This window comes from Ostrinia furnacalis, unplaced genomic scaffold (assembly GCF_004193835.3).
Source record: "Ostrinia furnacalis isolate ACB-3 unplaced genomic scaffold, ASM419383v2 OfSCF4153, whole genome shotgun sequence".
Lineage (NCBI taxonomy): Eukaryota > Metazoa > Arthropoda > Insecta > Lepidoptera > Crambidae > Ostrinia > Ostrinia furnacalis.
In genome coordinates, this window is record NW_021134392.1 from 715,541 (window position 1) to 726,566 (window position 11,026).

The 11,026-nt window shown below is 34.3% G+C and overlaps 1 protein-coding gene across 3 annotated transcripts; it reads left to right on the forward strand.

The window, feature by feature from the left end:
• Positions 1-992: 992 nt before the first annotated feature.
• Positions 993-10,339, forward strand: LOC114358915 (uncharacterized). Of its 3 annotated transcripts, none has more exons than XM_028313084.1 (7): positions 993-1,092; positions 1,231-1,362; positions 3,555-3,704; positions 4,055-5,329; positions 6,027-6,192; positions 6,705-6,903; positions 7,414-10,339. In XM_028313084.1, exons 2-7 carry the CDS (start codon positions 1,234-1,236, stop codon positions 7,529-7,531), a joined length of 2,037 nt encoding a protein of 678 aa, XP_028168885.1. In that variant the 5' UTR covers positions 993-1,092; positions 1,231-1,233; the 3' UTR covers positions 7,532-10,339. The 3 variants fall into 3 exon arrangements, with proteins under 3 accessions (XP_028168885.1, XP_028168886.1, XP_028168887.1); XM_028313085.1 differs by lacking the exon at positions 993-1,092 and adding an exon at positions 1,886-1,960 and having other exon boundaries at positions 1,099-1,362; XM_028313086.1 differs by lacking the exon at positions 993-1,092 and adding an exon at positions 2,314-2,416 and having other exon boundaries at positions 1,345-1,362.
• The last annotated feature ends 687 nt before the right edge of the window (positions 10,340-11,026 follow it).

The following is an 11,026-nucleotide window of genomic DNA, read 5'->3' on the forward strand; positions in this document are numbered from 1 at the left end:
GTTACATTTCATAAGTAAGTAGGTACTACAATCCGACGCGTATTTTGCTTGAATTTGGCTTTCAAAAATTAAATACGGGAATGATACCAGTAACAAGAAAATTTATTTCCCAATTGTTCGCCGTACAAATACACTTCCTTTTTTTATGAAATCGAGACTTTTAAGTCGATTTATCTTATTGTTATTAGGTAGGTACTTTGAATTAAATAAGTAAGTACATGATGTCTTAAATGTGTATTGCTGTTGGTGTACCTTTATCAATAAATAAATAAATAAATGATGCGTTTTGTTTTTGTTAATTATAAAATAATTAAAAACGTATTAAAAATTTCCCTACTTTCGGGAAAATCGCCTTCACTGTCTACACTCCCCAACAAAATTGACACTAATGACATAAGATTTTTGCCTCACTCTTGACGAAGCGTTTGTATGAAGACTATCCATCTAGGTTTTATTAATCTAAGNGCGTTTTAGGGTAGTTAAAAAGTATTTGAATTTATTCACCGATGTCGCTGTTTGGAAGCAAGTTTCACTTCGATGACCATTGTATGGAAGTTTCTTCACCCTGGCACCCAGCTACTTTTTTTTCTTTTTTTTTTTTAAATTCTTATGTCAAACTTTAAGCTGCGTTTCCACCGATAAAAAGAGTGAGCTCACTATTTGGGCTAGGGAAGGGAAACAAACTCTAATGAACACTTGAGTTTTAAAAAACCATAGAGGAATTAACGAAAAAAACTTACAAGATTTTTTAGAAATAAGGCTTTGAAGAATATTCATGAATTAATTAATAAGTGTATTTATTTTAAACCATAATAGATATTCCCATTATTTTCTTTCCAAAATAAATAAACATTCAAAAATGTGTAATGAATCAGTCATCTCAGACTTTGTTATCATATCTTTGACAACCAACTTAGAACTCCTTGCATGATGAGCTCACCAGCTGGGACCTGGGACCAATAAAATCGATTAATATTGTGGTTCCGCTTTTTTGACATTTACCTAACCAATCAGATTCAAAATGTTTATAAATAATGTCTCATGATTGGTGGCATTTACGTAAAAGCTTGACTTACCATCTGGTGGGGTTAGGTTAGATTCGATTTATTAATTTTTGTAGTAATCAGTCGCTGCATGTTGTTTTCGTCATTTCTTTTTTAGATATTTAAGATATCCACGTCCATTTTATGTTTTTTCATTACATTATTTGGTATCGTATCCATTTCAAAGGTGATGGAGTCACCGCCTTCTTTCTCAACACAATCTGAGGCGCCTCCGTTAAGTGAAGATAGTGGCTTGCTGATTACAAGTGGTTCATTTTCAAGTGATTCCGCTAGTGGATGGCATCACGTTGCATCCGAGGTAAGCAGACTCTAATTTCTCGTTAATCCATGTATGTAAATCTTCAAGAATTATAGGTAAATAACATGTTATGACATTATCGATGACTCGTTATGACTGACCTTTATGTACTCTAGTAGCTACTAATTTGCCTACACATTTTCCTATTGCATAGAAATTAAGTAGATAGCTTGCTTTAACCATTTATTATTTCGATAATATTTGATTCAGAGAACCCCTAAAACTGAAATCCTCAGTGTCATGTTTAAACAATCCAATTTTCTTTCTTGTTGTTTATTATTTATTGTTTTAGAAAGAAAATGATATAATTATCTTACATCCCTGCATCATAATGTACTAATAATTGAAATATTGGGTTTTCCTGATAAACCCAAATATTTCCAAAAAATAGTCAAAATTATTCTTATTAACTTATAACAACTGGACACTCAATAATAACATGTTATTTTACACATAAAACATCATTTTTCCTTATTGTAATAAATCTATCCACTTACTTACCTATTATATTTTACTTTTTTAGGTATGGTCAAGGCTTACAATTAGAAGTTAAAGATCCTTGATCAAGATGAAATCCAAGCTAAATTTAAAGTTTTAGGTCTGTTAATTCATACTGTTTTGCCATGTTGTGTTGCTAATGTAATCTAACTAATATGGAAGTATGTTTGTTGTTTGTGATCATCACTGCTTCCTGGCAATTCCACTGCTTTAAATTTGAAAATATTAACAAAAAAAACTCATCTTTTCATCTGTTTAATTTACACATTTCACAAAATTTTCGTTAGAGACACAAGCTAGCAAATATATGATTGTTGAGTAATCCTTTTTTTTAATATTCAAATCTAAGATAATGTTTAAAAACATGTATCAATTTATTTACACACTACTAATCCTAATTGAATTGTGATTGTGTGTATATTACTATGATAATTTATGTAAACATAATTTCAGGGCTTATCCTAAAAGATGCATGCATGGCGTTTCATTTTGTTTGAGCTATTTATTTTAGCTCTACCAGAAGCTTGGCAGAGTTGCAAGCAATGACTGATCATAGGTAAACTATGCAAATGCATGGATCATGTTTGTTGTCTAAGATATCTATATGTGTGTTGTGACGCTAGTGTCCAAATAACAGTATTCTAGGATCATTTAGTTTCCAAATATTCAAGTAAATGAACATTCAAAATTTTGTTCACACAAATAGCAGCGGAATTAGGAAGTATAGCTAGCGATTATAGAAAACCCTAATGGAAAGGGATGAATTTATGTTAAATCAGGGTTAACTTAATTTTTTAAATTTATTTACACATTTTGTTGATGTTGTGTGCATGGCTTGTATATTTGAGAAATCTGCAGTGTTAAAACTTAGTGTTTTTTTAATTTTATGTGCTTTATTTTTATGTTACTTTGATACTTCATATGTTTACTGTAAGGTTGCTCTCAAAATAGAACATTGGAGTCAGACTGCAGTAGAATCTGTAGGAGGACTACCAAAATAAAATAAACACATGTTTTTTATACAAAATGTAAGCACCAAATTCCTGATTACAACTAATTTGATAGCATCCTTACCTATATCAAAATGTACCTATTTTAATATTCTTCTCTGATGTCTTATTATATTTTTATTTTGTTTCTGTGTATATAAATGGTCATAAAGAAAATTGACATTATTTGTACATATTAAATGACATCAGGCAGTTCGATTTTTTCAAGTTATTTATAATTCTCATATTAAATCAGAATCCATGTAGCTGCTTATGCGTGACCAAAACACAATAATAGTAATATGTTAAGTTCCCTTTACTTTTTAATTGCGAGTTTCATTCTAATTAATAAAAAAAATAGTATCCATTATTTATGCAATGCGAAATTCTGTAAGCAATTCTTGTTTGATATTTTAATTGTTTGAGTGCATTGTTTTATGATTTTGCTTGTGTTATTGCACAGTATTCATTATGTTTTGTTGAAATGGCGAATTTTATAATTTTTAATCACATAAACTAATCTGTGTTGTGATAAAGTACTATAGTACATATAATCTCATTTTGTGGCACCTGCACTTAAAGATGTAATTCATGCTTTAATAATCAAAACTTGTTTTAATGCAAAGCACTAAACATTGTCTATTAACTGTGTCTGAATATAAAAATATTATGTACTATCAGATTTTAATCCAAAGTGTTTTGTAGTTGCAGGAAAGTGACTTTGATGAGAGGTCACTGTCACTTTGTGAGTCTACAGATGCCTCTGAGCGCATGTGTGGTGATTTTTTTAATACGGTGAAAAAAGGCCCAGCCAAAGTAATACTTACTACAATCGAGCCCCCGCCAGAATTCCAGGTAAGTTTTCTTTTATGACTCTAAAAGATGCTTTGAAATAATAAAATAATGTAAATCTAGTTATCTTATTCATTATATTAACAAGCAATTAATTTTAAACATTAATAAATTAGCTAAATAAATCATGTTCAAAATATTACTGAATTACTATAAATTGTTTGAGATGAATAAAAAATACTAAACATGATTTGTAACTAATATGGAATGTTGCATGTGGCCGTAAACCACTAATGAATTAATCTTTATTGCAACCTTACCACTTCGCAATACACAGGATATAATCTATTGGTTTTTGTTGCATCAATACCTAAATAAGGCTAAATTAAAATACAGTGCATATTTTGTTTCAGGACAATCCTGTTCGAATCAATGAAGACACGTCATGTACAGCTGTCTTTGTACCTCCAACTGTTTTGTGTACCCATGAATCCACAAACAAGCCTAATTTCTCCAGTCTAGATATACCGATGACTACAAGACATGTTTCACCATTGTATCCCAGGAAATTAAAACCAGAAACATTATATGAACGACGGCAGTGTTTAAATCACCGATTTGCAAGCCCAAGACTTCTGCATCTCAGCCCATGTCGCGCGAACAGGCCCTCTTCCCGCAACTCCTTGTCTTCTCGCCTCTCTAGCAGTCACAACTCACTTGTTACTCAGTTTCAAGCAGACGACTCGAGTTTCATAACACAAGCTATTTCACATGACACGTTATCTGCAAAAACGTCAGATATTACGGATATGTACAATGTCCCATTCGACAGCGACATTTATGCAGTACCCATTGATATGGTCCGACCTAATCATAACAATAATATGAGAAATAAGGGAAAGCGACCCCCAAGAAATAACAAGAAACGTGGAAAGAGCACACCTCTCGGTGTAGGTTTAAGCAATTATCCGCCAGAGAGAAATCACAAATCAAAAGACACGACGAGACATAAAGACGTAAAAAGTAAACGACACAGTTTACCTAGTTCTTCTGTTAAGAAAAATGCGACTGATTCAGACACAGATTCTTTACATTTGACTCTTCGCGAAATGAGAAAGTATCTGCACACGCTTTATTCTAGTTCCAGTGACTCGGAATGCAGGAACACCATCAACAAAAAGAGTAATGCGATCATAACAAACGTCGCTATACACACGAGGCACGCAAAAGATGCTAACGCGACAGTGCTGCTGAAAGAGAGCAATGAGATAACGAAGTCGATGGAGACGAACAATAATCACAAAAAGTCGAGCAAGAATTCGTTTGGTATGAATGCGAAGAATAAGAAGCATAAAGAGAATATACCGAAGGATTTGATAGAGGTAGATAAGAGTGAGAAGGGATCGAAGAAGTCGTGTCAGAGTCAGAAGACGAAGATGTCTCCGGTGCGGATTTTGTCGTTGAATTTGAAGCAGAGTTTTTGTAATTTGTTCCGCTGGCGGAGGCAGCCGGCATCGGAGGGGCCGGAGGGGTCGGATGTGGAGCGGGTGGAGGGCGCCGCGTCGCCGCCGCCCGCCGTGCGCCGGGCGCTGCCCCCGCTGCCCCCCGCGCCGCAAACCTCGCGCCGCCGCGCCAGCGAAGAGGATACAGTCATGGACTTTGCTACCTCTTTACAGAAAGTCAAAGACGTGAGTTCAAATTTTTTACATCACTTCATCAATACCTATAAGTAAAACAGCACCACCGCGTTCACGATCTCGAATTACGTATCACGCACGACCTCTACGATATTCTCAAATGCTATAGATTTCTTTAGGTTTTCTTCAAATTAAGCTAATTTTGTAAATTCTTAGTGAGAATTTGAAAACAATACTATGTGTTGCAGGTCTTGTGACATTTGTATTAGGCCACAGATAGGCCCTGGCATGCAACTAAAAACGTGAAAATACTTTTCTAATCCCTCTATACTGCTTTGCTGCACCCAAACTCTGTTAAAAAAAAACACTAATATTTAAAAACTAACACTTCTCTGTGTATGCTCACGATGACCTCGACTTAGTCCTTGTAGAACTCCGTTTATAAATAAAACATTACTCGTTCGTCGCAAGTGAGCCTTCCTAATTTAATTCAGCTTGTTGATTCCAATTTGTTCAATTTACACAATTTTATCTATGATGCCAAGAAAGCGAAAAACATTTCGTGTTTTCATAAAAGGTATTTTAAGTATTTCAGGAAAAAGTTGTTTATCACACATACACAATTTTTTTATTGCAAATATGGAAAGTTACAAAAATGCAAAATGTTAATACCTGCCTTTGATAAAGTTTCCTCATGTCTACAAGTTTTTCTACCGTCTCCACTGATGTTTTATTTATTTGTTAACAGTATGGTTGGTACTGGGGTCCGATATCAGTGGAAGCTGCCGAAAAAATTCTGTCCAATGAGCCGGATGGTTCTTTCATTGTGAGAGATAGTAGTGACGACCATTATATATTCACTTTAACGTTTAAGTTAAATGGACTTAGACATGTAAGGATTGAACATGATCAGGGTAAGCACCATTTTTTATTAATTTACTTTATACAAAAGCTATGCATATAGTTTTTGAAACGTCATCTGTATAAAGTATCCCTGCCTGCGGTCATAGTAAAGCGAGTTACTGCTATTGGTTATTCTCGAACATCTCTCATTCACTCCAATAGAGTCTCCTATGATGGCCAAAGTGAACATATTGAAAGGTTTTGTGAAATAGCTATGCTTACGTCATAGATAAAAATTTGAAATGAACACATATTCTGCTGGCGGCAAATAAAGGATTAGATACCAAACTCCTAATTGGCTTGCGATTTTTGTGTTGTCTTAACTAATTTCAAAATTTGCAACTCGCGCGACATCCTGAATGCGCGTAAAATGCGACATAATTCAATTGAACGACAAAGGCGGCGCTCAACAAAACGAGAGCCAGCCGAATATAAGACTTGACCCGTTGACCGCCAATAAAAACCCAACCCGTGAAGGTCAAGTTTGTCTCGAATGTAAGACAGTTGTATGTTCTTTCCGCAGGTAACTTTTGCTTTGGTGGCTGCACGATGTTCAAAGCGCAGACGATCGTGGAGTTCATCGAGAATGCGGTGGAGACGTCACGCAGCGGGCGCTACTTGTTCTTTCTGAACCTGCGGCCGGTGTTGGGACCTGTGCGCGTCCAGCTGCTGTATCCTGTCTCCAGGTTCAAGCGTGTGCAGAGCTTGCAGCACATGTGCAGGTGATAAGACGCCCTTTTTTCCAGTTGATGGATTATCGATGATTTTAGACGACAAATGTATGGGCTTATCGCACACAATCGATATAATGCAACGATAAAATTTTATCGTGACAAGCATTATAGGGCGTGGCCTAGGCTCTTTAGTATCGTATTAGTTAATACCCCTTTTTACCTCGTTTCCAGCGGGCCAATTATGCAAATGTTACAAACATGAGATGACACTCAATAATGTTACGCGAAGTAGTAATACCTCACACGAAAAGTAAAATGTGAAAGCATGAGTGACAGTGTTAGAAAGAACCAAAACTACGTAAATATAGGGATGGATGACTGAAGGAGGAGTTGAGTGTTTGATTGCTATTCCATTAATAGCGCCATCTATTAGTGGATGCTCTTCAGTTTCTGTCATCGAGCTTAAGAATTTACTATCTTTTGAGGCATTTTGTGTCTCTCTTTTTTAACAGGTCTAGCCTATTATTACATGGTGATGATTTTCGTATTTTTTTCCAGATTTGTGATATTAAAGTATGTACGACGAGACCTCATAAGTAGCCTGCCACTGCCGCGGCGGTTGGTGGACTATCTGAGCGCGACGCACTACTACTCAGAGCTCCTCGCAGACATCTGAACACACCAAACGTGATAGGATAAGCTAGCATTACTATAACTATAGTTATAATCCCTAACACCAACTTTTATACATTGACCTTCACATTAATATTTATAATAATCAATTTATTTTAATTACAGTAGGTACATTACAATGAAATCTTTTTAATATATTTGTATAAATTATTATGTCACATGAAATAGATATTATTTTATTATTATATGATTTGGTAGACTTTTATATCTGGTAATAAATTATAAATTAGATAAGTGCATAGATAGATACCGGTCTTCGTGCCTCATTCACTTTATATTTAGATAAACTGAGCTTTGAAGTTATAACCGTAGCATCACGTCAGTTTATACTTTATATAAAATACACCCAAACGCTGCTACAAACATAATCGTGCATATAGTATTTTGTATCGCTATACATATTCATATACTACATATTTAGATTGGCTAAGTGCAACCTAAGCAATCCTAGCAAGTACAACATTATTTATTACAGAATAAATAGAGTAAATTTGTTATAGATAAGCATATGGATTATTTCATACATTTTGGCCTATTATTTATTTAAATGTAAATTATGTGTATGTATATTCTTAAATATGCGTTACTTTTATTTATTTTGTGGTTGTGTGGTAGAAGCACTTAGTAATAGTATAAATGTTTCAGATTTTATATTTTAACATGTATATTTATGGAGATGAATTTGTAATTTTGTACATATAAGTAATATTATTTAAGATTTAATTAATTTTTAATGTAATATAATTTTTATGTTGAGTCTGACAAAAAACAAGTGGTACCGTTTAGCAAGAGGAAAGTAATAACGTATTAAAGATCTTGTTTTGAGTCTCATTTGGTCTCAGGATGTATAATTATCGAAAAACAGACCGATTAGGATTTTCGGCATTTTTTTGTCTGTATATTTAAATAATTTTAGAGTATTTAGTTTAAAATACCACTTTTTACAAGTGAGTACCACTTAATTAACGTAAATAATAGGCACGTTCAGTTCCATGTTATTTTCTAAAATAGGGGAAATTGCACACGGTGTCGGTTTTTGTCAGGCTTTACGTATTTTTACATGTTCGTGGACACTTAACATGACAGTTGTAATTTGCTATACAAAATTAATGCGCGGTCCGTTTGTCAAGAAAATGTTTTGGTATGAAATAGGTACTAATGTTGAGAAAACCTCAACTCTAGCGCAAATGAAAATAACTATTGGTATACTATGGCTGAGTTGCATCACCTTAACTATAACTTTAACTGTTGTTTTTGTATGGAGTTTGACAGTCTTTTGACTATTGTTATAGTTAAAGTAAGATGGTGTGGCCCAGAGTAATTTACTCTCTAACAAACCATCCATGGCAAACAAAAAATTTGACTTGAGCATTTTGATTAAATGTTCATGTACAACTATTTTCAATACTCTAAGAGTCATTCTCAGCAGTCACGAGCTCTTAATGAATTATGTAAGTCTTTTGGTCTACAAAACCTACAGAGACCCATTTGGAAGTATTCATTGGTTTTCTCTCAGTCTATCGAAGCTATGGTCGCGTGACGAGAGTTGAGGCCACAGATCACAGAAACTAAAGAGAGATGAGAAAAGGGGGCGGGGCCAGTGTCGCGACAATATTTCCAAAAACAGAACACATTGCTCGCGACAGCAATGATGACAGCAGCGACGTTATTTATGTGTAAACAGTTTATATTGATTGCGTAGTACTAAAGATTATTCGAACGTTGAGTACTGATACCGCAGTAGATAATGAGAACATTCAAACTAACAGATTACATTCGATCGTACGTCACTGCGGACTGCGTATGTATTGGTACATTACTTGCAATGTGTGCATGACACACTCTTCGCGAAGTATTGTTTTTATTTTGATTACTTTGTGTGTGTGAATTTCTAATGCGACACTGCGTTCCGAACTCGGCGCATTAGTTGGCATCTCTCTAGATCTCTATGGTTGAGGTCATCTAACTAGTAGCACAGAATAGTAATAGTTTATTGTCTTTACAATGCAAATGGGTGAGGAGAGAGAGACGGAGGTGAAGTCGCGCGTGTTTTGTTTTCGATGCAAACTCGCGGAGATGAACAGGCCTGCTAGTAGCAAATGATTTGTATATGCGTTTCGCGCTGGACGTCTTGCATAATGCCGACTGATTTGTTCTGTATTCTAATATTACATCAGTGTATGTGTTCACCTCAACTTTTATTTCGCGACCAATACTTGTTTGTTATTTTGATTTAAGCTGGAAATGGGGTTATTTTCTACGAAACAATCGCAAATTTTGATTTATATATATTATTACAAAGTTCTGTTGCAAAGTAATGTCCACGAACGTTTTAACGTTTTCAAAATTTTAATTATTTAATAAACTGTTGACATCTTGCAGGCATTATTTTAAGTCCAACTACATTACTTCACTCTATATATTTTTAATGAAATTAAATGATATTCACTTTTTTTAATCATATACAAATGCCCAGTGCTTGATTAAGTATTTGGATAGTTTTACTTTTGTCACTATTGGCCCGCTATACGTTTTTCCGCGTAATGGATTGCACGTCATAATAAAAATAAAATAAATAAATATCCTTGGACATTTTACACTGCGCTTCTAGTCCCAAACTAAGCAAAGCTTGTACTATGGGTACGAGACAACGGATATAAACATACTTAAATACTTAATGCCAATAATAATGCCTGCACTATGCCAGAAACTTTGATTTACCAAAGATATTAGTTATTTTAACATGGTTGCATTATATCATTATTGTGCATTACATGTATTGTAAGTTCTTTTATTTGCTTTATTTTTTATTCCCAGATTATATTGCCTTCATAGTATACCATCGTGACGTAACATTTAAGACGTACCATTAAGAGCGTTTACGTCTAGCGTGGCATGTCAAGTTTAGGTAATTTCGATGCTATTTTTATTCACACTAAAATAATTATGACTGTGTGCGTGTTCTCACGCTCTATAGTCAAACCAAAATACTTTGATCCACCATCGTAAAAGTGTGCCAGGCTGTCAAGTGACAGCCCAAAGAAACTATAAAATCTTCAAATCTTCCAACACCGACTCTATGATTATAAATAATGGTATACATTAGTCCTAATCAATAATAAATACGTAAATTCTTTATCAAATAGTAAATTATCAAAGGTTTTTTACTATTTTGAGAATATTTTATACAGCCTATGTTCAGCAGAAAAAAAAATGAATTTAATGGTGAGAGATTTTTTCAAATCGGTTCTATTCAAAACAAACTTTTCCTGTTTACTATTCTTTTTTATCCGGAAAATGCACATTCTTGGGGTTCTTCCTAAGTGANTTAGAAACCTGCCAACATCAAGAATGTCGCGCCTTTAATTTCGACACATTACTCGTATTGATGGTTGTCACGTTTTATTAATATAAAACGAGAAATCGTTTAGTACAAATGTACCTCTTAAATCTCGGCGCTGCCTAGAATAGTAATCGT

Coding starts and splice junctions, on each gene's coding strand:
- LOC114358915 (XM_028313084.1), top strand. CDS start 1,234: ATGGAGTCACCGCCTTCTTTCTCAACACAATCTGAGGCGCCTCCGTTA. Junction 3,705..4,054: donor AGCCCCCGCCAGAATTCCAG/GTAAGTTTTCTT, acceptor ATTTTGTTTCAG/GACAATCCTGTTCGAATCAA. Junction 5,330..6,026: donor CTTTACAGAAAGTCAAAGAC/GTGAGTTCAAAT, acceptor ATTTGTTAACAG/TATGGTTGGTACTGGGGTCC.